This window comes from Ursus arctos, unplaced genomic scaffold (genome assembly GCF_023065955.2).
Source record: "Ursus arctos isolate Adak ecotype North America unplaced genomic scaffold, UrsArc2.0 scaffold_23, whole genome shotgun sequence".
NCBI classification, from domain to species: domain Eukaryota; kingdom Metazoa; phylum Chordata; class Mammalia; order Carnivora; family Ursidae; genus Ursus; species Ursus arctos.
This window is the reverse complement of record NW_026622908.1, coordinates 20,348,631-20,375,936: the sequence shown is the minus strand read 5'-3', so window position 1 is coordinate 20,375,936 and position 27,306 is coordinate 20,348,631. Positions and strand designations below refer to the sequence as shown.

At 34.4% G+C, this 27,306-nt stretch overlaps 1 protein-coding gene across 1 annotated transcript in view; it reads left to right on the top strand.

Annotated features, from left to right (window-relative positions):
* Positions 1 to 27,306, top strand: part of CCDC73 (coiled-coil domain containing 73) — a 116,227-nt gene that overhangs the window by 52,566 nt on the left and 36,355 nt on the right. Inside the window, exons 8-9 of the mRNA XM_026511883.4 lie at positions 7,094 to 7,229; positions 7,466 to 7,545. Coding sequence (XP_026367668.3) covers positions 7,094 to 7,229; positions 7,466 to 7,545 — 216 coding nt within the window. The remainder of the gene's footprint in view (positions 1 to 7,093; positions 7,230 to 7,465; positions 7,546 to 27,306) is intronic.

Genomic DNA, 27,306 nt, shown 5'->3' with positions numbered 1-27,306 from the left:
AAGTTGGTTTTTGAAGTATTATATGTCTTATCTTTATGACTAAAAAAGGTAAAAATATCTTAAGAAAGATGCCATAGGTTTTTTAAAAAGTGAGTTTTATAACCCCATTGATTTATTTCGGGGTCATATTGAAGAAATTGAAAGGTAAGTTGCAAAATAGATTTGAAGAATGTATGAAGTTTCTTTTTGAGTTTTTATCTTTTTCTCTAAAATTTACTTTAATGAATTATTTTAAGGGAAATTAATTTTATTCCCAAAGGTTTTCAAATCGGTCTCCATATGGAGATAAGAGGAAATGAGCAGCTATACCTTTTATTAGTAAATGTAATTGTAAAAAGTTGTTTGTAAATACTATTTAAAAATTATTCCTATTTTAAATGCCTCAAAGCTTTAATATAATCTTTAGATCACGCACATGTGCACACACATGTGCCTGTACACTTCACTTTTAATTATGCAGATACTGTCTTCTTTTCCTCTAATCTTGTTTTTCATAGATTGTTAAAATTTAAGTTTGTATTTGGAAAGCAGTGAATCCTAACATTTTCTGTGTATAGAGTCTTTGCATTTAGTAGCAAAATTTTGTAAAAGAAGAAAATAGCTTGAGCCAATTCACAGAGGTAAAAAGAACAAAACCAGTATGTACTTAACTATTTCTTAGTCATCTTAATAAAATTATCTTTACTATGATATAGTATGTAATATTAAAGTTTTAATAACAACGCTATACAGTTATTTATATTATTCTTTAAAATGTTCTTGGGTTCTCAGGCAAGTGATACCAATCCGTTTTTGTTGTTGCTTCCCAAAGAATGTAAGCTATTTTCTGACATGCAATTAGTGGCAAACTTGACAACTAGCCTCTTCATCTTATTATCAAAATGAAATCAGAGCGGCCAAGTAGGTTCATATATGAACAGTCCCGTATGGGCCTGTATGGGCTAATGAGCTATGTGTGCCCATGTAATTTGAAAGTCTTTATAATATCATGGCCATTGAATTGGTTAATGTATTTCAAAATCAGAATTATGTCATGCAAACAAATAAAACTTCATTTTACTTGAATTGACTTTGGCTTTGAACAAAGGATGTTGGAATAAGAGTATATCACAAATTATTCCAATGTGTATAGAGCTCTATGTAGAGAAAACCAATTAAATCACTTTAATCTTTACTACAGTTTTAGTTATCAGGATTATTCATCTTTACAGGCATTGACAGCCTACTATATTTACCATTTTTTAACTGAAAGGTTAAAGAGGCCTATATTAATATGTAGTGGACAGTATTCTCATAAAGGCTACATAAAAATTGATCAAAGCTGAAAAAAGTGAAAAATTCCTTGACCACAATGCTATGAAACTGGAAGTCAACCACAAGAAAAAAATTTGGAGACCACAAATATATGGAGGTTAAATACCATGGTACTAAATAATGAATGGGTCAACCAGGAAATAAGAAATAAAAAAGTACATGGGAACAGATAAAAATGAAAACACAACAGTCCAAAAGTTTTGGGTGCAGCAAAAGCATTTCAAATAGGGAAGTGTTTAGCAATATAAGACTACTAAGAAAAATCTCAAACAACTTAACCTTACACCTAAAGGAGCTAGAAAAAGAACAATGACAAAACCTAAAACCAGCAGAATGAAGGAAAAAATAAAGAGTAGGGTAGAAATAAATGATCTAGAAACTAAAAAAAAACACGGTAGAACAGATCAACGAAACCAGGAACTTGTTCTATGAAAAAATCAACAAAGTTGATACATCTCTAGCTATACTTATCAGGAAAAAAAGAGAAAGAACTCAAATAAAATCACAAATGACAGAGGAGAAATAACAACCAATACCACAGAAATACAAACAATTAGAATATTATGAAAAACTATATGCCAACAAATTGTACAATCTAGAAGAAATGGATAAATTCCAAGAAACATAATCTACCAAAACTAAAGCATGAAGAAATAGAAAATTTGAACAGACTGATCACCAGCAAAGAAATTCAAAAAACTCCCAACAAACTAAAGTCCAGCACCAACTGGCTTCTCAGGCGAATTCTACCAAACTTTTTAAAGAAGAGTTAATAGCTATTCTTCTCACACTATTCCAAAAAATAAAAGGAAGGAGAACTTCCAAATTCAATTTTGTGAGGCCAACATTATCCTGATATCAAAACTGGATAAAGACACCACTAAAAAAAGAATGACTGTCCAGTATCCCTGATGAACATAGATGCAAAATATCCTCAATAAGTTACTAGCAAACCAAATTAAACAATACATTAAAAAAATCATTTACCACGATCAAGTGGGATTTATTCCAGTGATACAAGGGTGGTTCAATATTTGCAAATCAACATGATACATCACATCAATAAGAGAAGAATAAGGACCATGTGATCATTTCAATAGATGCAGAAAAAGCATTTACAAAGTACAGTATCCATTCATGATAAAAAAAAAAAAAAGCCTTAACAAAGTAGGTTTAAAGGAACCATACCTCAACATAATAGAAGTCTTATAAAACCCACAGCTAACATCATCCTCAATGGGGAGAAAATGAGAGCTTTTCCCGTAAGGTCAGGAACTAGACAAGGATGTCCATTCTCACCACTTATTCAACATAGTTCTAGAAGTACTAGCCACAGCAATTAGACAACAAAACAAAATAAAAGGCATCCAAAACGCCAAGGAAGAAGTAAAACTGTCCCTATTTGCAGATGACATGATACTATAAAATGAAAACCTGACAGACTCAACCAAGAACTATTAGAATTGATAAACTAATTCAGTAAAGTCTCAGGATACAAAATCAATGTGCAAAACTCGTTGTATTTCTATACACCCATAATGAAGCAGCAGAAAGAGAAACTAGAAAACAATTCCATTTACAATTGCACAAAAAATAAGATACCTAGGGAAAAAAACGAATCAGAAAGGTTGAAAGACCTATGTTCTGAAAACTATAAAACACTGATGAATGAAATTGAAGATGACACAAAGAAATGGAAAGACACAAAGAAATTCTATGCTCCTGGACTGGAAGAACAAATATTGTTACAATGTCTGTGCCACCCAAAGCAATCTACACATTCAGTGCAATCCCTATCAAAATACCAACAGCATTTTTCACAGAACTTGAACCAACAATTCTAAAACTTGTATGGAACCACAAAAGACCCTGAATAGCCAAGCAATTTTGAAAAAGAAAAGCAAATTGCTGGAGGCATCACAATTCTGGACTTCAAGTTATATTACAAAGCTGTAGTAATGAAAACAGTATGGTACCAGTATAAAAACAGAAACACAGATCAATGGAACAGAATAGAAAACCCAGAAATAAACCCACGACTACATGGTCAATTAATCTTCAACAAAGCAGGAAAGAATATCCAACTGTTGACAGTCTCTTCAACAAATGGTGTTGGGAAAACAGGACCACTTTCTTACACCTTACACAAAAATAAATTCAAAATGGATTAAAGACCTAACTGTGAGACCTGAAAGCATAAAAATCCTAGAAGAGAACACAGGCAGTAATGTCTCTGACATCAGCTGTGGCAATATTTTTCTAGATATGTTCCCCAAAGCAAGGGAAATAAAAGCAAAAAGAAACTATTGGGATTACATCAAAATAAAGCTTCTGCACAGCAAAGGAAACAATCAACAAAACTAAAAGCTTATGGAATAGGAGAAGATATTTGCAAATGACATACCTAATAAATGGTTAGTTTCCAAATATATGAAGAACTTATAAAACTCAACACCCCCAAAACAAATAATCCAATTAAAAAATGGGCAGAAGACATGAAAGACATTTCTCCAAAGAAGACATACAAATGGCCAACAGACACATGAAAAGATGCTCAACACCACTGATTATCAAGGAAATGCCAATCAAAACTATAATGAGGTATCACCTCACACCTGTTAGAATGGCTAAAATCAAAAACACAAGAAACAACAAGTGTTGGGGAGGATGTGGAAAAAAGAACACTCATGCACTGTTGGTGGGAACGCAAACTGGTGCAGCCACTGTGGAAAACAGTACGGAGTTTCCTCAAAGATTAAAAGGAACTGTGTGATCCAGAAATCACAGTATTGGGTATTTACCCAAAAAATACAAAAACACTAATTCTAAGAGGTACATGCATCCCTATGTTTATAGCAGCATTATTTACAATAGCCGAGCTATGGAAGCAGCCTGTGTCCATCAATAGATAAAGAAGATGTGAGATATTCTTTATCTATATGTAAAATATTCCACATACTATGGAATATTATTCAGCTATAAAAAAGAAGGAAATCTTGCCTTTTGCAAGGACATGGATGAGCTAGAAGGTATATATTAAGCAAAATAAGTCAGAGAAAGACAAATACTGTATCATCTCACTCATGTGGAACTTAAGAAAGCAAATGAGCCAAGTTAAAAAAGAGACAAACCAAGAAACATACTTTTAAATATAGAGACCTGATGATTTACCAGAGGGAAGGTGGGGGGAGGGGGAGTGAAATAGTGATGAGGATTAAAGAGTGTACTTGTCATGATTAGCATCAGATTATGTGTGGAATTGTTGAATCACTATATTGTACACCTAAAACTAATATTAGATTGTATGTTAGCTAACTGGAATTAAAATAAAAACTTTAAAAAAAATTCCTTGGATTGAAGTAATGCTTTTAGACTAATTTAAGTGAAATTGTGTTAGGTTTCTACACATCTGCTGAAAGCAAGTATAATTCTCTAGATTGAAGAATTAAGTGGTATTTCAGAGGAATGGAATATGGTTCATTATTTTTCATTGTTTAGTTTTTGAGAATAGTAACTACCCAGGTAGACATAAGATCTTCAGGGTAAGTACAATTGTCAGCTTGTTTGTGTTTGTAACTATTACTTGATTAATTCAAATGACTAAGTTGTGAATTTGAAAAGCCCATAAAAGTATATGAGAAACTTTCAATTAATCCTTTGTGATCATTACTAACAATATTATCACTTTGCTTAAAATCTTCGAAAAACTTACGACTGTTGGGGGCGCCTGTGTGTCTTAGTCGTTAGGCGTCTGCCTTCGGCTTAAGTCATGATCCCAGCGTCCTGGGATCCAGCCCTGTGTTGGGCTCCCTGCTCAGTGGGGAGACTGCTTCTCCCTCTCCAGCTCCCCCTGCTTGTGGTCCCTCTCTCGCTCGCTCTCTCTGTCAAATAAATAAATAAAATCTTTAAAAAAAGAAAAGTTAACATTATTATCAAATTTGCCAAGAGAATATAGTTAGGTACAATTTAAATTGTAATGTGTATTCTTTCTTAATATTAAGGCTTTTCTTTTTCTAAATAAAATTAGTTAAAACTATTGAAGGTAATTTTATCACTTAAGGAATAATAATGACAACATATTGTACTTGTTCTGTGGCAAGCATCTGTTCTTTGCTTTTTATGTGTATTAATTAATTTTATCCTCAGAGCAACCCTATAAGGGAGATACTTTGAGAATTTTTATTTTAAAGATACAGTGGATAATTTCTGCAAGGTCACACAGCAACTAAATTACAGAGACAGTATTTAAACACAGGCAGATTAGTTTTTGACTACTTTGCTATATTTGCCTGTACTTTGGTTTTAAGCAGTAGAAACTGGCTCTGTTTAATTTATGCAAAGGGAAATTTAGTGGAGGCACTGAGAATCAATCTGAGTGAAGAATGGGTTCAAGAATGAGCAAAGACCAGGGTAATTCCAGAGTTTGTGAAGCAGGATGTAGGAACCCAGGAAAGAAGTCTCATCAGTCTGGATAGAATCACTACTGACATTATTTAGTTTTATAGTCATTTTGTTCAAGTTTCAAATTCCGAAAAAGTAGAAATCAATTGGTTTATTTTGAGTAATATGCCCTTCACTTGACTAGGGGAAAATAGAGCATGTGAATTTCAATTCTACTAGATTGTAATGAGGAAGAAATACTTCAAGTAAATACTTGAAATTGTGATAATATTGGATAACAGAAACAGATACAGGCCAGGTAAATCTAACAGATTTACACTGCTGCAACTCCACAGGACAACAATTCATTCAGAAAACAATCAGTGCCGGCGAATGGACTCACACTGTTCTTTATCACTGCTCATTACGGATGCTGAAGTGTGTGGCAAAAATGAATGAAAGTTGTGAAACCAATCAGTGATTCTACCAATGCCAAGTCAAGATGAAAACCTTTAAAAAAAATGTTACTGATTTTATCAACATAGTATTTCTTTTTAAAATTTAAGGTCAAATTTCTAAGTATGACAAAACAAGCTGCTTTAGCCAAAAGCAGTGAATGCCCATATTAAAATATATGTTGGGTCCAGTTTTTACCAAGTATGTTTCTCAGCCTAAGTAGACTATCTGCTATTACTGTATTTCTTCCCTGTCTCTGATGGATATTATCTTCATAATTCAATTTTTTAATGCAATGAGATGGGGCTATACTCATTAAAATCAGAAAAATTACTTGAGTTTCAATACTGCACTCATAATTTGTGCCCCCAAATTAGAGGAAATCATTTCTTTCCTAAATTATCAAGTATTGCTTTAATATTCCCGTGATTTTGCTTAGTGCTGGCTTGGACTAATTAACTTTCTATAAATGAAACTAGTTGATTTTTTTTTAAAGATTTTATTTATTTATTTGCCAGAGAGAATGAGAGAGCATGAGCAGCAGGCAGAAGGAGAAGCAGGCTCCCCACTGAGCAGGGAGCCTGATGTGGGACTCGATCCCAGGACCTTGGGATCATTACCAGAGCCAAAGGCAGACACTTAATTGACTGAGCCACCAAGGCGTGCCTGAAGCTAGTTGGTTTTTAAAAAGAAATTGTAAACAAGGGCAGTATAAATTTAAAAGACTATTTTGTTACAAGACAAAAAAGGCTTTAATTTTACATAGGTTTAGAAATATCTCCTTAACATTTCCTCCCTATGGTGTATTCAGCGCTTTTTCATGGCCTATTTCATAACAAAATTTATTAAAAACAATTTTTATGTATGTTTAAATATATGTGTGCGTACATGTTGTATATATGTGTGTTATATATTTATAACATTTTAAATAACTTCAAAATAGGAACAAAAAGTCCAGTTACATCTTCTGGCTAAAGAAGATCATCAGAAGCAACTGAACGAAATTGAGAAATATTATGGCACAATAACAGGTCAATTTGGATTGGTAAAAGAGAATCATGAAAAGTTAGAGCAAAATGGTAGGTACTATCTTATTCAACATATATTTAATAGGGAGTGATTAAATGGGCTTGTTTATAATGAATAAATTGAACTTATCTGCTACCGGTAATACTAAGTGGCATTTTAGTATTATTTAAATTCAATAATAATTACATACATTGCATTAAGGCTATTTTCCCTGTCCATTTTAGTGATACTTTCCTTAAAATGGGTGTTGAATATAATATTTTTCTAAATGTTTTTCATGTTGCAGTACAGGAAGCAATACAGTTAAACAAAAGACTTACGGCTTTAAATAAAAAACAAGAATCTGAAATATGCAGTTTAAAAAAGGTAGGATTTATACAGTTTCATAGTATCTGGGTAAAATTATAGTCTAATTTGTTTATGAAATAGTATTAGAAAAAGTTGGGTAGATATTTTTTGGTATAAAGAAAAAATGTTTTAAATACAGATTCATAAACTGTGAGTTATGATTCCAATTAATGTAATGAATGAATTTGTTCTAACCCATTCAAAATATTCTATGTCACCAGTGGCATGCCTTTTTGTGGTGACATGAATAGCCAATATTTACTGTATGTCTGTCTCATTAGCACCATTTATTCGTTCATTCTTCATTCATTCAAGACTTGAATGACTGTATGTCTCAGGTACTATGTGGCACTGAGGATACAGGTCTGAAGAAAATAAAACATTTTCCTGGTTTTTTAAAGTTTGTAGTCCAGTGGAGGAGTTAGACACAAAATACATAATCACATAGACCAAATAATTTAAAACTTACAAATGATTTAAAGAAAAAGTAAAGGATGTGATGACATTATAATCAATGAATTTATTACATTAGAGGTAAAGGGATAGGGAGGGAAGAGAATAATGTTTCAGGCAATAGAGATGTCCCCATACTGGACCCAAAAAAACAACAAAAAGATAAGTTACTGGAACCCAGAGAGCAAGCATCACACAGAGTAGGTAATACTCTGACAAGGAGAACAGCATGTGCAAAAGCCTTGAGGCAGAAAGGAGTTTTAGTAATCACTTCTCAGACTTTTGGCTAAGATTAAGTATAGAAAAGAATTTAGTATATGTGAGGGACAGGAGAAAGTCTGGTATGGCTGGAGCATCATGAGTGAAGGAGTACATTGGACATTCAGATCTAAATTGGCAGAAGGCCATAAACATTTTATTCCTCATGTCACAGTCATTAGCTCAGAAGTAGACAAGTGGCCTTAGTTAGTGGTTATAAGCCAGGAAGCATATGACCCCCACTGTGGTTGTCAGTCATTTCTCTACACGAGAAACCAAACAGGAGGAACCTGACGATGTGGATGTCAGATTGGTGTGAAGTAAAGAAACCTATTCTTTGATGAACCCTATCATTCCCCCACCTCTAGACTTTTCAGTTATGTGAGTCAGTACATCTCCATTTTTATTTATGTTAGTTTGGTTTGAGCCAGTTTAATTTTCTAGTATTTGCAACTAAAAATATCTTCACTGATACAAGGCGAGAGTGGTATGAGAGGAAGAAGTAGGCAAGGCCTTGTTCTTACTTTCTCGGAGAATGACCTTGTTTCCTTTCCTTACTCCTTTCAAAGCCCCATCTGAAATAATACCACTTTGGACTATCTTCCTGTCCCTGAGAGAATTGAGTACCTGTCCTTACTGACACTCAATGAATGAATAAATGCTTTAAACTAACATTTACTAAGTGCCACTTAAATACTTACAAATAAATTACACTTAATAGTTAATTTATCAGTGTGCAACATACCTTCCATTTGTCCCTCCAGATTCAGATGTATACATCCTTTTCTCCATGTAAGGCTTATCTATATGGATTCTGTCAGTGGTCCCACATCTTCCAGCTTCCCGTTGAGTTGGGCCAGTGGGGAGCAGCCTGGACAGGAGACAGGAGGAAAGAAAGAGGGTGAATCAGTATATTTCCCCCTGCCACCCATTCCCTCCCTTTGAGATCACTTCAGGGTGGCCTTGTCCCTCAACCTATCCCTAGTTTTCTCAAATTGGCCTACCCTGCGTGATGCTCTCTTTTTGGGTTCAGTAACTTACCTTCTTGTTTTTTGGGTCCAGCATGGGGTCCAGTCTACCGTTAGCCCCTGGAACTTGCACCATATTTTATGGTTCCTTTATAATGTGCCCACACTTTTGCAAATAAATCATCTTCAAATTATCCTAATTTATGTGTACCATCTATTTCTTGTGGGATCTGATGACACACTTGGTTAGAGTGTTAATATTAGTGAGGCCAAGTTTCTCAGTTCAGTTTTTGTATAAGCTGGTTGGTTCATTCAGTACAGAGAAATTTCTTTTTTACAAGAGTTACGCCCCAAACCTCAACAAGTCATTTTTGCAACACATATTGTAGATTTAATAAATAAATGAATATGGATGATATTGTTCAGATACATCATAACTTTTGAGGAAAATTTAAATTTTGGGTCAGTATTTTCATCGTAGTTTTAAATGGAGTCTGCTTTTAAAAGGGAAGAAAAAACACCCCAAGCATTTACAGCTATATGTGTCCATTGAATTTCACTATTTTTATTTATTTAAATTAACAAACTTTATATTTTAGAGCATTTTTAGCTTCACAGCAAAATTGAATGGAAAGTATAGAGCGTTCCCATTTACTACCTAACCCACACATGTACAGTCTCTCCCACTATCAAAATCCTGTATCAGAGTGATGCATTTGTTACAATTGATGAACCTACATTGACACAGCAGTATCATCCAAATTCCATTGTTTACAGTAGGATTCACTCTTGGTTTTGTACTCAATCTGAGTTTGGGCAAATGTTTAGTGACATGTAACCACCATTATAGTATCATACAAAATAGTTTTACCGCCCTGAAAATCCTCTGTGCTCTACCTTTTCATCTGTCCCTTCCCCCAACTCTTGGAAATCACTACTCTATTTCCAGTTTTGGAACCTTTTCCAGAAGGAAAAGAATCATATAGAATGTAGCCTTTTCAGATCAGCTTTTTTAGTATTATGCATTAAGTTTTGTCTAATGTCTTTTCATGGCTTGGTAGCTTTTTTAAAAGTCCTGAACAATATTCCATTGCCTGGATTTACCAGGAACTATCCATTCTACTGAAGGACATTTTGGTTGCTTGCAAGTTTTGGCAGCTATGAATAAAGTTACTATAAATATCTATGCACAAGTTTTTGTATGCACATAGTTTTCAACTTTTTTGACTAAATACCGAGGAGCACGATCGTTTGGATTGTATAGTAAGGTATGTTTCGTTTTGTAGAAACTGCCAAACTGTCTTCCAAAGTGGCGGTATCATTTTGTATGCCCACCAGCCATGAATGAGAGTTCTTGTTGCTCGATATCCTCACCAGCATTTGGGGTTGTCAGTGTTTTGGATTTTGCACATTCGTTAATAGGTGTGAATGGTATCTCTCATTGTTTTGATTTGTATTTCCCTAATGACATCATATGTTGAAAATTTTTTCATATGTTTACTTGTGATCTGTATGTCTTCTTTGGTGAGGTGTCTCTTCAGATCTTTTATCTGTTTTTTAGTTGGGTTGTTTGTTTTCTTATTGTTGACTTTTTAGAGTTCTATGTATAATTTGGATAACAGTCCTTTATTGGATATGTCTTTTAAAAATATTTTCTCCCAGTCTGTGATTTGACTTCTCATTCTCTTGATATTGTCTTTTGCAGAGCAGAAGTTTTTAATTTTAATGAAGTGCAGCTTATCAATTTGTGTGTGTGTGTGGATTGTAACTTTGGCATTGTACCTAAAAAGTCATCGCCTATGCAGAGTCTGCTAGATTTTCTCCTGTGTTATTTTCTAGTTTTATAGTTTTGTATTTTACATTTAGGTCTATGATCCATTTGAGTTAATTTTTATGAAGGGTCTAAGGTCTTGGTCTCCCCACCCCCCGTTATTTTCCATGTGAATGTCCAGTTGTCCCATCACCATTTGTTGAAAAGATTAGTTTTGCTCTTCTGTCAACTATCAGTTGACTGTATTTATGTGGGTCTGTTTCTCGGCTCTCATTTCTATTCCATTGATCTAATTGTCCATTCTTTTACCAATACCACATTGACTTGATTACTTTAGTTTTATAGTAAGTGCTAAAGTTGTGTAGTGTCAGTCCTCCAACTTTGTTCTCCTTCAGTATGGAGTTAGGTATTCTGGGCCTTTTGCCTCTCCATAGAATTAGTTTGCCTGATACACACAAAATAACTTGCTGAGATTTTGATTGGGATTGTAATGAGTCTATAGATCAAGTTGGGAAGAACTGACATTTTGAAAATTGTGGGTCTTCCTATTCATAAACACGGAATATCTCTCCATTTGTTTAGTTCTTTGATATCTTTCATTAGAGTTTTATAGTTCTTCTCATATAGATCTTACATATAGTTTGTTAGATTTTTTACCTAAGTATTTAGTTTTGGGGGTGTGTGAATATAAACAGTAATACATTTTTATTTTCAAATTATATTTATTCATTGTTAGTGTATAGCAAAGTGTGAGATCATAGAAAATATCTGCCCCCATTTTCTATCACTGGCAATTCCCTAAGTTGTAAAAGCACTAAGAATATCTCTTGTTCTAGTATCTGGTCTTTCACCCTGTCCTTGACACTGGGCTCCTAAAACCCTTAGAAATTCTTAAGTGGGGGCGCCTGGGTGGCATAGCGGTTAAGCGTCTGCCTTCGGCTCAGGGCGTGATCCCAGCGTTCTGGGATCGAGCCCCACATCAGGCTCCTCCGCTGGGAGCCTGCTTCTTCCTCTCCCACTCCCCCTGCTTGTGTTCCCTCTCTCGCTGGCTGTCTCTCTCTCTGTCAAAAAAAAAAAAATCTTAAAAAAAAATTCGTAAGTGATAAGAGCGCTAGGGGCATCTTTTATTTCAATAATGTGACTCTGGGTGGAATCCTGGATGGCTTCTGCATGGGGGTTGGTTACCAGAAAGAGCAAGTCATGATTAGAAGCTTAAAATTTTTAGCCCTGCATCTCCCCTACCTCCCTCTACTCCACAAAGGGGAAAGGGGCTGGAAATGGAGTTAATAATTGATCATGTCTACATGAGGAAGTCTCCATAAAATCCTAATAGTACCATTTCAGACTTGATACACCCCAACTCCACCAGGATAGAATCCTCTGTGCTCAGGACTCTCCCAGATATTGCCCTTTGTATATCTTCATCTGACTGTTGATCTGTATCCTTTATCACATCTGTTAAAAAACTAGTTAAGTGTTTCCCAGTGTTCTGTGAGCTGTTCTAGAAAATTAATGGAACCTAAGAGGGGGATCATGGGAACCTCTATTTACAGCCAATCAGTCAGAAACATCTGGACTTGGAATTGGCATCTGAAGTGGGATGGGAGCAGTCTTATGGGACTGAGCCCTTAACCTTTGGGATTTGACCCTGCCTTCAAGTAGATGGTGTCAGAAGTGAGTTAAATTGTAGGACGTTCAGCTGGTGTTGTTGCAGAGAATTGCTTGGTGGGGGAAAGCCTCCACACATTTGGTGTCCAGAAGTGTCAGAAGTGTTCCGTTTAAAGGAGACACACAGGAAAAAAACACAGGAGAAAGAACTGGATTTTTCCTTATACAAGAAGGAAGAACTGTAGGTTTTTCCAGTACAGAAAGTGATGGACTTTCGTATATTAATGTTATATTTTACAACCTTGTTATAGTCACTTATTAGTTCTAGGAGGTCTCTGTTGATTCTTTTAGATTTTCTACATAGTCAATCATGTCCTCTGTGAACAAAGACAGTTTTATTTCTTCCTTCCCAAATCTGTATATCTTTTTTTTTTTTTTTTTTTTTAATTTCCTGTTCCTGTCTTGTTGCATTAGCTGGGGATTCCAGTATGGTGTTGAAAAGTTTGGTGAGAGGGGACATCCTTGGCTTGTTCCTGATCTTAGTGGGAAAGTGTGAAGTTTCTCACCATTAAGTTTGATGTTAGCTGTAGGTTTTCTTTTTAGATGCTCTTTAGCAAGTTGAGGAAGTTCCCCTCTATTCCTAGTTTGCTAAGAATTTTTATCATAAATAGGTGTTGGATTTTGTCAAATGCTTTTTCTGCATCTTTTGATATGATTATGTGATTTTTTTCTTTTGCCTATTGATGTAATGGATTACATTAATTAATTTTTGAATGTTGAACTAGCCTTGCATAACTGGGATAAATCCCAGTTGGTCATGGTGTATAATTATTTTTATACATTGTTATATTCAATTTGCTGTTACTTTGTTGAGGATTTTTATATCTTGTAATGTCTTTGTCTTGTTTTGCTATTAGGATAATGCTGGCCTTATAGAATGAATTCAGAGTAGTCCCTCTGCATCTGTCTTCTGAAAGAGATTATATAGAATTGGTATCATTTTTTCTTTTAATAGTTTCATAGAATTCACCAGTGAACCCATTTGGGCATAGTGCTTTCTGTTGTTAGATTATTAGTTATTGATTCAATTTCTTTAATTGATATAGGTCTATTTAGATTGTCTATTTCTTCTTGTATGAGTTTTGGCATATTGTGTCAAGAAATTGGTCCATTTCATCTAGGCTATCAAACTTGTGGGCATAGAGTTGTTCATAGCATTTTTAAAATTTTCCATTTAATGTCCATAGAATCTATGGTTATATCTACCTTTTCATTTCTGATATTGTAATTTGTGTCCCTTTTTCTTAGCCTGGCTAGAGGCTTATCAATTTTATTGATTGTTTCAAAGAATCAGCTTTTGGTTTCCTTGATTTTCTCTATTGATTTATTGTTTTCATTTTCATTGATTTCTACTCTAATTTTTATTATTTCTTTTCTTCTGCTTACTTTGAATTTACTTTGGTCTTTTTCTAATTTCCTAAGTTTGAAGTTTAGATATTTGACTTTAGATTTTTTTTCTTTTTAATTAAAGTGTAGTTGACATGTAATGTTACATTAGCTTCAGGTGTACAAAATAGTGATTTGGTAAGTCTATACATTATGCTATGCGCACCGCAACTATAGCTACTATCTGTCACCATACAATGCTACTATGATACCGCTGACCATATTCCCTATGCTGTATCTTTTATCCCTGTGATTTACTTGTTCTGTGACTGGAAGACTGTATCTCCTACTCCCCTTCATCTATTTTCCCCATAGCCCCACCCCTCCCCTCCCCTCTGGCAAACATTAGTTTGTTCTCTGTATTTATGAGTCTGTTTCTTCTTTTTTTATTTGTTTGTTTTGTGTTTTAGATTCCACATATAAGTGAAATCTTATGGTATTTGTCTTTCTCTGATTTATTTCTCTTAGCATAATATCCTCTAGGTCCATTGTGTTTTTGCACATGGCAAGATCTTATCCTTTTTTATGGCTGATTGGTATTTCATTGTGTGTATAGACTACTTCCTTATCCATTCACCTATCATTGGACACTTGGGTTACTTCTATATTTTGGTCCTTTTTCTTTTCTAATATCATCATTCAGTGGTATACATTTTCCTGTAAGCATTGCTTTCATCGCATCCCACAGATTTTGAAAAGTTATGTTTTCATTTCGCTCAAAATATTTTAAAATTTCTCCTGAGATTTCTTCTTTGACCCATGTGTTCTTTAGAAGTGTGCTACTCAATCTCTGAGTATTTTGGTTTCTTCAAGCTACCTTTTATTGATTTCTAGTTTAATTTTTTTGTGGTCTAAGAACAGAACTTGTGTCATTTTTATGTTTTTAAATTTGTTAAGGTGTGTTTTGTGGTCCAGAATGTGGTCTATCTTGGTGAATGTTCTGTTTGACCTTGAGAAGAATTTGTAATGTGTTTTTGGATGAAGTAGTTTTGGATGAAGTAGTCTATACATGTCAGTTATATCCATTTGATTGATGGTGGTAAGTTCAACTTTACCCTTCTGATTTTGTGCCTGCTGGATCTGTCCATTTCTGATGGAGGGGTATTAATGTCTCCAAATATAATAGTAGATTCTCTATTTCTTTTTGCAGTTGTTAGTTAGTTTTTGCCTCCTGTATTTTGGTACTCTCTAGGCATATACACATTAAGACATTCTTATGTCTTGGAGTATTCACTCCTTTATCATTATGTATGCCCCTCTTTGTCCTTGATAACTTTCCTTGCTCTGAAATCTACTCTGGTTGAAATTAATATAGTGATTCCTACTTTATTTTGATTAATGTTAGCATGGTATATCCTTCTCCATCCCTTTACTTTTAATCGATATGTGTTTTTGTATTTAAAATGGGTTTCTTGTAGACAACATATAATTGTGTCTTGTTTTTGGATCCACTCTGATAATTCATCTTTTAATTGTTGTATTTTAGACTCCTGATGTTTGAGGTGATTATTGATGTAATCTGGATTAATATATACCATATTTTTTTGCTGTTTTCTATTTGTTGCCTCATTTATTCCTCTTTTTTTGTCTTCCACTCTTTTTCTGCTATTTGTGGCTTCAGTTGAGCATTTTATGATTCCATTTTCTCTCCTTTCTTAGTGTTTCAATCATACTTTTTAAAAAACGTTTTTAGTCCTACCCCTAGAGTTCACAGTATATCTGCATTAAACCAAGTTCACTTTCAAATAACATACCATTTCATGGGTAGTGCACGTACCTTATAACAACAAAACAGTCCTGATTCTTCTCTCCTGTCACTTGTATCATAAGCTTACATAATCAGATACATCATTGTTATTATTTTGAACAAATGATTATTTTTTCAATTTAGAATAATAGAAATGAAATATTTTATTTACTATCACTTATTCCTTCTCTGATATTCTTCTTTTTATTAGGTACATCAGAGTTTCTGACCTATATCACTTTCCTTTTCTCTGAAAAACTTTTTTTTAACATTTCTTGCAAAGCAGGCCTACTGAAAACAAATTCATTCAATTTTTGTCTTAAAAAGTCTTTGTTTCTCCTTCACTTTAAAAAAAAAGATTTTATTTATTTGTCAGAGAGAGAGAGAGAATGCACAAGCAGGGGGAGTGGCAGGCAGAGGGAGAAGCAGGCTCCCCACTGAGCAAGGAGCGTGATGTGGGACTCAATCTCAGGACCCCAGGATCATGACCTGAGCCGAAGGCAGACACTTGACTGACTGAGCCATGTAGGCATCCCTCTCCTTTACTTTTGAAGGATAATTTTAGAGGATACAGAAGTCTAGATTGGTAGTTTTTATCTCAACACTTTATTTCATGTCGCTCTCATTTCTTGTACGGTTTCTGAGAAGTCAGATGTAATCCTTTGCTCTTTTGTAGGTAGGGTGTTTTTTCCCCTCTGGCTTCTTTCAGTATTTTTTTTTTTAACTATTGATTTTCTGAATTCTGAATATGATATGCCTAGGTATAAATTTTTTGGTCATTTATCCTTCTTGGTGTTCTCTGGGCTTCCTGGATCTGCGGTTTGGTGTCTGACATTACTTTAGGGAAATTCTCAGTCCTTACTGTTTGAAATATTGCTTCTCTTCCTTGTTCTCTTTCTTTTCCTTCTGTTATTTCCATTATGCATATGTTACATTTTGTGTAGCTGTCCCACAGTTGGTGGATATTCTGTTCGGCTTTCCTTAGTTTCTTTCTCTTTGTTTTCAGTTTTTGAATTTTTGCCATCACATCAAGTTCACAGATATTCCGCAGTCTTGTCCATACTACTGTTGAGCCCATCAGAGGCATTCTTCATTTCTGTTGCAGTGGCTTTGATCTAAAGCATTTCTTTTTGATTCTCTCTTAAAATTTCCATTACTCTACTTACATTATCCATTTGTTCTCCGGTGTTTTGTCTACTTTTTTTATTAATGCATTTAGCATATTAGGTTTTTTTTTTAAATTCCAGATTTGATAATTCTAATATTTCTGCCATATCTGACATGGGTTCTGATGCTTGTTCAGTCTCTTCAAATTGTGTTTCTTGCCTTTTAGTATGCCTTGTAATTTTTTGTTGAAAGATGGACATGACATACATATGAAAGGACCTGTAATAAATAGCCTTTAGTAATGTAATGGTAAGGTTCAGTCGGGATGGGTGTGTGAAGTGTTCTGTGATTAGGTCTCAGTCTTTTGGTGAGCCTGTGTCACTGGACTGTGAACTTCACAGTACTTCTCAGTTTTTTCCCTCTCTTTGGTGGTACAGCATGGTTGGAGGGGGCTAGATTTCAGTATTACCCTTTCCCGAAGTAGTTTAGGCTCAGGTCCAATAATTTCTCCCTACATCAGGCCTTGTTAAGAAGAACAGAATGCCCCAGCATATTTCAAAATGGTTCCTTTTCCTCTTTTCCTCCTGGAAGCAGGAGGGAATTTTTTTCTGATACTGTCAGAGGACTTGGAAGTGAAATTCACAAAAGTGGGGGGGGGTTCCCCCTATGACTGTGTCCCCTGATTTTTTTTTTTTTTTAACTCCCAGAGTTTTCTACATTGAGCCTTTAGCAATTAGTCAATCACAATTCATGCTTTCCTGCACTGGCACTATTTCCTGCAGAGGTTTCTGTTTGTGGGTTTCTGCTCTGGTAATTTATAATTCTTTATATTCACCAGTCTCTCTCTCCAATTATTGAGGTAGCTGTTTGCCTTATGACCTCATTTCTCTGACAGATCTAAGAGGAGTTGTTGATTTTCAGTTTGTTCGGCTTTTACTTGTTGGCAGGACAAAGTGCTGTCAGGACAAAGTTTAAGCTCCTTACTTGCTAGACTGGAAATAAGTCCCCCTGGTTTTATATTTATCTATAATTTTACTGAAATTAAAACTTTATGAAGAATCTAGAGTAACAGATTTAAGTTTTGGAGAGGAGTGTTTTGTGCTGTGAGATAAATAACATATACTTTTATGCATAATTCAAGAAATCAGGAAATTTTACTACATTCTGTTTTAGCATCATTTCAAGGAAAGTGGGATTACTTAGGATAAAGATTGAAGTGACTTCTAAATGCTAAGCCAGCGTCCAAAGGCCATTAATATTTGTAACACTATTCTATCTATTTCTTTGGTCTTATAACTGCCAATAAATTGATTTTATATTCTGAAGGATCAGAAAGGAAGAGCATAGGAGTAGCTCAGTATAAGAAAGAATGGGTGGTAATAAGCATATGTTCCTATCCCTTAAAAGTCTTAAGTCTGCCTAGCAAACTAGACAGTTTTTATGTAGAAAATATTTATTTTCAGTCACATCCTAGAATATTACAAATGTTTTTTTAATATAAAGAGAAAAGCTGTAATTTAAAAATTTGCCTGTAGTCTCAAATTAGAGGATTGTGAAAAGAACCATTCATTTTTTTCAATGTAAACTTCAAATGCAGATATAAATAACTAAATACTGAGACTGAATAGTTGTGAATAAGCACATATTCAGTGAATAAGCACATTCATTTATTTTTTAATATTTTATCCATGAGTTAACTGATTAATCATATTAAGTGGTTATATTAAAATTTTCATATGCTTTTTAGTTGTTTTTGCATCATTATGAAAGGATTATACCTCCTAAATTTCTGTACTAAGTTATGTAGTTTTTTTCATTAAGTAAGGACAAATGTTTCATTATAATATTATATTTCTAATAACGTCTAGTTTAAGACTGACCTGTAGATGGAGACGGTGCTCATGTAAATCCCTGGAGAGACCCCATTAGCAGATTAGGATAAAAAGAATGTCTCTTTCTTTGCACAAGTACAATAGTGTTGCTCAGGAGCACACTTACCCCTTTTTCCTCAGGTCTTGGAGCCCTGCCAGGGCTAACTAAATGTACTGATATGTCATGCAGTGGTGGCCTGTCTCTCTAGAGAGCATTATAGTCAGTGACTGTGCTACCAAATAGTTCTTGGAAGAGAGAGAGTGTATGAAAGGGTAAAGTGAGAGAATTTTCTTACCTTGAGATTTCCAAGTCTAAGTAGCTAAACGAGTGAAAATTTTAAAATATATTTTAACAGCCATTTTTAATACTTCAGACATTCTAGATATAAGTATTTTGTATTTTGTATGTAGTCTTAATTTTCAACTTTAAGAAAGCTTTTTTCATTTTTTATTGTCTTTTTTAGAAGCTAATCCAGTCTAGTAACATTGGTTATATCACTCATTTAAAACTTTTAATCATTAATTTTCCCAAAGATAATTTTTCTTTTCTTTTATTCTGTTTTATGATTTTGTTCAGAACAGTTAAGCTATTGGTTTGTGATAAGATGGATTTTTCTTTTTTTTTGGAGCGAAGTTAAACAGACCAAACTTAGTTGTTAGATTAAACTAGATATTACAATTCCGAATGCTGGGTTCAGCATTATGGCAATCGTGAAGAATTCCTGATACTATCTGTGAACAGCATTCATAACCTCTGCTATTTGTCTGAGTAAACGTCAGAGCACTCAAGGAGATAGTGATATTTAACAGACTACCCTGTACCAGAAAAGGGAGGGGTAAAGGAAAAAAGAACACGATATTTATGACTCTAGGAACTATAAGTTGTAATTTAATGAGATCAAAGCATGTGCTGTTTACTTGCTGCACTAACAGCTTTGAATAAAATGGTTAGAAAACAGACAATGTACTAAAAGTTCAGGATATTTAAAAGCTATAAGGGCTATAAAATCAAAAGCATATTTTCAGTGGAAAATCATTTCGTGGAGGTCTCTGATTTTAATTTATTATGCTCTTAAGATTAAGTAATTAATATGTAAGAGAAAAAGAAAGACGTAGAAATGATTAGTTTTTACTTTTGTCAGCCATATCCTGAGTTTTCACTCTTACTGTCCCCTTTCCCACTTCCTTGTTGTTTCATAACAATTTTTGTAATAGAAATTGATGCATTTTAGAGTATCTCCTGGAAAACTTAGCTGATTACAACAGCTCCATGTTTTCAGTTGTTGAAAGTGTAGAAAGTCATAGAAGTTTGTTGCACTTTGTAACCTTGACAGAAAAAATAACTTTTAGAAAAATGAATCCGCTTTTATTAATTCAGAGAATTATAAGCCCCTTGATATAAATAGAAGTTTCAGCAACATATACTTCAGTTTAATTGTACTGTTATCAATAGAACATTTCATCTTATGATTGAACCTAGAATAGATCACTAGTATAAAATTAGTATAAAAGGCATCTAATAATTTCTAAGTTGTTTGAATGTTTATTTCTGACAAGTGTATATTGCTTTAGAAAAACCCAATATAAAAAAATTAAAAGTTCAAAGTTACAAGTTTTAAAACTACCATTTTAGTACACAAAAAAAGCAGCTTGAAAGGAAGTTTTTGGAAACACCATTGTGTAAAGAAAGATGTACATTATTTTAAGCCCAGTATTATTGGTGGCTTTTTTAAAAAGTAGAATCAGGGGGCGCCTGGGTGGCACAGCGGTTAAGCATCTGCCTTCGGCTCAGGGCGTGATCCCGGCGTTATGGGATCGAGCCCCACATCAGGCTCCTGTGTTAGGAGCCTGCTTATTCCTCTCCCACTCCCCCTGCTTGTGTTCCCTCTCTCGCTGGCTGTCTCTATCTCTGTCGAATAAATAAATAAAATCTTTAAAAAAAATAAAAATAAAAAATAAAAAGTAGAATCAGTTGAGTACAAAAGATTTGCTTTTAATACTCAGATGATACTTGACTAAATACTGAGTAACTATAAAAATTAGCCGAACATCCTATAAATCTGAGTTGAGATTAAAACTTTGAGCTCCTCTAACAGACATTTTTTCCTTTGAATTACTCTCCTAAATTTTTAAGAAGTTAAAGTAATTGCTGAAATTACTGATTTTTTAAAAATATATATCCTTCAATAGCCATAGTCAATTTGACTACCATCCCATGTTTTTAAATGTTTCTCCAGGGTGGAAATAATAAGGTCAATGCATTCTTTTGTTCAATAAGTTTGTTAAGTCAAAGACTCTCTAGTTCTAGAGTAATGTTTTAGTATACTGTCTTATTTCTGTAATTGTTGTTTTCTAGCATATTCTTGGATCTGTACTTATAATGAAGAATTAACCTATTTTAAATTCACAAATTTAGGGCTGTTGATTATAACAGTCGAGGTTATTTTCTAGCCAAAAAAATACTGTTCTTTTAAAGTTAACATAATGCTAGTGACTCACCACTTACTAAGCTTCATTTTTCCATTATTGTACTAGTCTGTTCACATTTAAACCAGGAGCATCTGTCTATATAACATGGTGATCTGTAGGGCTGTGGCTGTTAACATTGAATGGAGTGAAACCAGCTGGTTCAACCAGTGACTAAACCCTCAGCACTATACTTAAACCTACCACTTTCTATTCAGTCTTACAAATTGACTGTGAACTATTGTGTCATTAATAATACTCTGGCTGACATCGACTGCTCTCACCAAGTATTTTTATTGCCATTTTTTTTATCCTGAATAAATCAACCTTTGCTTTCATCAAATCTTATTTTAGGTAAAGATAAGTCACATTTGTTTTCATAATCATGTTAATCACTTTTCTTTTTATAGGCATTATAATGTTTAGTTCCTTTAAATTCCTTGAATATATTAAGCTGCTATGGGATAAGTATAAAACATGGCACCTTTCCTTGAGGAGCTCATGGTCTACAAGAAAATTTTTATTGTTTTTAGCTATGAAAGAATGAATCTTAATTCTTTAAATAAATAAAAGGATATTTAATTATATCATTATTAAGACTTTGAATAAAATGGTTAGAAAACAGACAATGTACTAAAAGTTCAGGATATTCAGGAAATCTTAATTCTTTAAATAAATAAAAGGATATTTAATTATATCATTATTAAGACTTTAGACTATTTTGAAAGTAGAAAAAATATTCCTAGAATTCCCTTGGATTCACCTTAGTAGTAATAATAGGTAACAGTGCCTGGCACATAGTAGATGCTCAACAAATACTTGTTGTGTGGAGTATTACACACACTGTTTTTAAAAAGTCAAATCTCTGGGGTGCCTGGGTGGTTTAGCCATTAAGCATCTGCCTTCGGCTCAGGTCATGATCCCAGGGTCCTGGGATCGAGCCCTGCATCGGGCTCCCTGCTCAGCAGGAAGCCTTCTTCTCCCTCTCACACTCCCCTTGTGTAAGACTCACTGTCTCACACTGTCAAATAAATAAATAAAACCTTTAAACAAATTAAATTTCTAATTTACAGATGAGGAACTTGAGACAGAAGGAAGTTAAATAAGTTACGTAAAGTTACATAACAAGGAAATAAAATCAGGACTGGAACCTAGACAAATTTGACTCCAGAACCTACAATCTTAACCATTCTAATAGTGATAGTAGCATAAGCAATTTACATCTGCATAAGCTTCTTCTCTTTCTTATTCCCCATTAGAAAGCATATATTTATTAAAAAGGGAAATTGTTAACTATTCATACTCCTGAAATACCAATTCCTTATATGCCTTGACTCTAAAGATCTATAGACAACAGTGTCCCTACCCTGAAACTTTACCGTGAAACACTGCTTCTTTGGGGCTCTTTCATTCGGCCCTCCTCTTTCTCCAGCCAGAGCATCCTTTTCTACCATCTGTACCATTATACTCTCAAATCTGTTGTCTCTGCTTCTAGTCCTTCAGTCCCCAGTAATTCACCCAGTCCTTTAGTCTTTTCCTGCCTACACATCATTCCCTGCATAATATTTCTGATTTATTCTGTTTATCTTAACTCATCACTTTACCTTTTTCTTTAAAACTAAACCTTTCAACTACGGTCATCTCAAGAGAGGTGCTTGACCCAAACCTATATGGGTGTTGCTTTTCTCTTTTCCCCCTTTTGTTTTCTTGTTTTTAATATGAGTAGAATGATCCCTGCCTTTCTTGTTTTATATATGTGTAATAAATATATTTTATTTATTAAATAAAGCACTTCAGAAAGTTAAAAATGCCATAGACATTTATGGCATTATTTTTACTTGCAAGTAAAATTAAGTTAAGATTAGGATTAAGGCAGTTTTATTAGATTCAGCTTTTCTGCCCCACAGACTGTAGGGGGTTTATATGTATTGTCTTTCAAGACAACTGAAACACAGACTCATTTGCCTTTAAATTCCCCTATCAGATAGGAAAGTCTGAAATTCCTTCTGACTCATCAACTGCTCTTTCTCTCTTCATGCTTGAACTATTTTCTATTTTTACAGCATCTGTTTCTCTCCAAACTATCTTCTTCAGATCATCTCTACATTTCATAGAATCATAGAGATCGTCTAATCTTGTTTTTTGTCTTTCTTTGAGCTGCAGAACCCTCAGTTCAAGATGTGGAAGCTCAATATTAAAACGAGTAAGGTAGGGCTGGTTTTGCTTGAAAGGAGGCTTGGAGGAACACTGGCGCTATACCTAGGGGCTCTTTCTCCTCTATTAGCATCTATGATTGGTCTCCATGGAAATTCTAGGACTTCTTGGAGCACAATTTAAAAACCAGTAACTGGATCCAACCTCTTCTTTTTTTGTAAAGAGAACCGAAACCTAAAGAGAGTAGATGAGGGGTGCCTGGGTGGCTCAGTTGGTTAAGTGACTCTTAGTTTCAGCTCAGGTCTGATCTTTCCATCATGGGATCAAGCCCCGTGTTGGGCTCTGGGCTCAGTGCAGAATCTGCTTCAGATTCTTTTTCCCTCTCACTCTGCCTCTCCTCACTTGCTTGCTCTCAAATAAATAAATAAATAAATAAATAAATAAATAAATAAAATCTTTAAAAAAAGAAAAGAGTAGGTGAATTACTGTCAATCAACTTGTAAAAAATATTTTCCATTTATCTTCTATTATACTATATAATATTTGTAGTCAGTAATATTCTAAACAACCTGTGTATTATACAATGTTAGCTGAAATTTTTCTTGTAGTGGCCATTGTGATAATTCCCCCAATATTCAGTCCACCTTATATGATCAGTGTGTCTCTAAGACAGTTAATGTAATCTCCATTTGGGATGCCTGGGTGGCTCTGTTGTTAAGCATCTGCCTTCGGCTCAGGTCAAGATCCCAGGGTCCTGGAATCTGAGCCCCGGCATTGGGCTCCCTGCTCAGCGGGAAGCCTGCTTCTTCCTCTTTCACTCCCCCTGCATGTGTTCCGTCTCTCACTGTCTCTGTCAAATAAATAAATAAAATCTTTTAAAAATATATATATAATGATCCATTTTTCATTCCAGTGTTTGGTTCAGGAATGAGCCTGTGATCTGGTTCTGGACAGTAGGAGGTGGTTCAAAGAAAAATTTTCTTACTCTTTAGAAGAGTTCCAGGAAGAGACAGTTGCTATGCAGTACCTAAATTGGTCTCTTGTTATAGTCCCAACAATGGAAGAAAGAGGATGGTCCCAAGACTGGAAAGTGGAGAAATGAAAATATCCTAGTCTTTGGTAATACCCAGTCTTTATTAAATAACCTAATCATCGAGTGCCTGAATCAACCAACACAAGAACCTGCCCAACTTTTTTTTTTTAAGTTTTTAATTCCAGTATAGTTAATATACAGTGTTTTATTAGTTTCAGGTGTACAATATAGTGATTCAGTAATTCTGTGCATTACTCTGTGCTCATCGTCATAAGTGTACTCTTAATCTCTTTCATCTCTTTCACCCATCCCCCCCACCCAACTCCCTTCTGGTAACCATCAGTTACCTTGGTTTGTCTCTATTTCTCTCTCTCTCTCTTTTTTCTTTGCCTTTGCTTGTTTGTTTTTTAAATTTCACATGAGTGAGATCATATGGTATTTGTCTTTCTGTGACTTGTTTTGCTTCGCATTATATTCTCTAGCTGCATCCATATCATTGCAAATGGCAAGTTTTCATTCTTTTTTATGGCTGAATATCCCATTGTGTACACACACACAAACACACACACACTACATCTTCTTTATCCATTCATCTATCATTGGCCACTTGGGCTGCTTCCATATCTTGACTATTGTAAATAATGCTGCTATAAACATAGGCGTGCATGTATCCATTTCCCTTGAATTGGTGTTTTTGTATTTTTTGGGTAAATACCCAGGAATTCAATTACTGGATCATAGGATAGTTCTCTTTTTAACTTTCGAGGTACCTCCATACTGTTTTCCACCATGGCTGCACCAGTTTGCATTCCCACCGATAGTGCACAAATATTCCATTTTCTTTACATCCTTGTCAACACTTTGCTGTTTCCTGAGTTTTTTATTTTAACCATTCTAACAGGTGTGAGGTAACAACAGATCATTATAGTTTTGATTGGCATTTCCCTGACAATGAGTGATGTTGAGCATCTTTTCATGTGTCTTTTGACCATCTGTATGTCATCTTTGGAGAAATGTATGTTCATGTCTTTGCCATTTTTAATTGGATTATTTGTTTTGGGGGTGTTGAGTTTTATAAGTTCTTTATATATTTTGGATACTAACCCTTTATTGTATATGTCATTTGCAAAAATCTCCCATTCCATAGGTTGTCTTATAGTTTTGTTGATTGTTTCCTTTGCTGTGCAGAAGGTTTTTATTTTGATGTAGATCCAATAGTTTATTTTTGCTTTTATTTCCCTTTCCTTGGGAGACAGATCTAGAAAAATGTTGCTACAACTGGTGTCAGAGATATTACTGCCTGTGGTCTCTTTTAGGATTTTTATATTTTCAGGCCTCACATTTAGGTCTTTAATCCATTTTGAGTTTATTTTTGTGTATGGTGTAAGAAAGTGGTCCAGTTTCATTGTTTTGCATGCAGCTCTACAGATTTCCCAGCACCGTTTGTTGAAGAGACTGTCCTTTTCCCATTATATATTCCTTCTTGCTTTGTCAAAGATTAATTGACCAAGTAACTGTAGGTTTATTTCTAGGTTTCCTATTCTGTTCCCTTGATCTGTGTCTATTTTTATACCAGTGGCATATTGTTTTGATTACACAGCATTGTAATATAACTTGAAATCTGAAATTGTGACACTTCCAGTTTTGTTTATCTTTTTCAAGATTGCTTTGGTTATTCAGAATCTTTGGTTATTCAGAGTATATGAGGTTCCACATAAATTTTAGAATTGTTCTCGTTCTGTGAAAAATGCTCTTGGTATTTTGATAAGGATTGCATTAAATCTGTAGAGTGCTTTGGGTAGTATAGACAGTTTAGCAATACTTGTTATTCCTATCCATGAGCATGGGATGTCTTTGCATTTCTTTGTGTCCTCTCCAGTTTCTTTCATCAATGTTTTATAGTTTTCAGAGTATAGGTCTTTCACCTTTTTGGTTATTTTTATTCCTAGATTTTTTTTTTTTTGTATAATCGTAAATGGGATTGTTTTCTTAATGTCACTTTTTGCTGCTTCATTGTCAGTGTATAGAAATGCAACAGATTTCCATACATTGATTTTGTATCCTGTGACTTTCTGAATTCATTTATCAGTTCTAGTGGTTTTTTGGTAATGTCTTTCAGGTTTTCTATCTATAGTATCATGTCATCTGCAAATAGTGAAAGTTTTATTTCTTCCCTACCAATTTGGATGCCTTTTATTTCTTTTTGTTGTCTGACTGCTGGAGCTAGGTCTTCTAGTACTATGTTGAATAAAAGTGGAGAACCTACCCAACTTTGGACTTCATGTTATGTGGAAGAATAAATGTCATTATTTGTATGGTTTTCTGGTACTTGTAACCAAAGCATCCTGATACTGCCCCTTTGTGTTTTTAATTACAGAATATTGTGTTTTGTACGAAATAATAGATGTTTAAAATATAAAATGTGTTCATTTTATAACATCTGTTGATAGCTCACTTTTTAAGGGTCTTTTGGTTCAAATTCCTTTGGCTCCTTGATTATCCTTTTTCATCCATTCATCCAAAACTCTATCCTAAGGTCTCTTTCAGTGAGCTCTCATATTCTGTGATTCAGTCATTCACTTCATGTGGATGACTTTATATTTCCAGCCTCACATTTCCCTTAATCTCAGTTCTGTATTTTCAACTGCCTGCAGGTCCTCTCCTTTTATGACTTACTGTAATTTCAGGGTCAGCAGGGCACACATTGGATTAATTATTCATTCTCCATATCCCTCCTTTCTCCCTCCACATCCCCCAAAATTCATGCAACTCTCCTTCCAAAGAAGTCCTCTTGCTGGCTATGAAGATGAACCATTGCTGGGACATTGAAACTTCATTTGAGGGAATTCATCACATGTAGCCTTGTATAATTTGAAAAAATATGAATGAAGGACTTT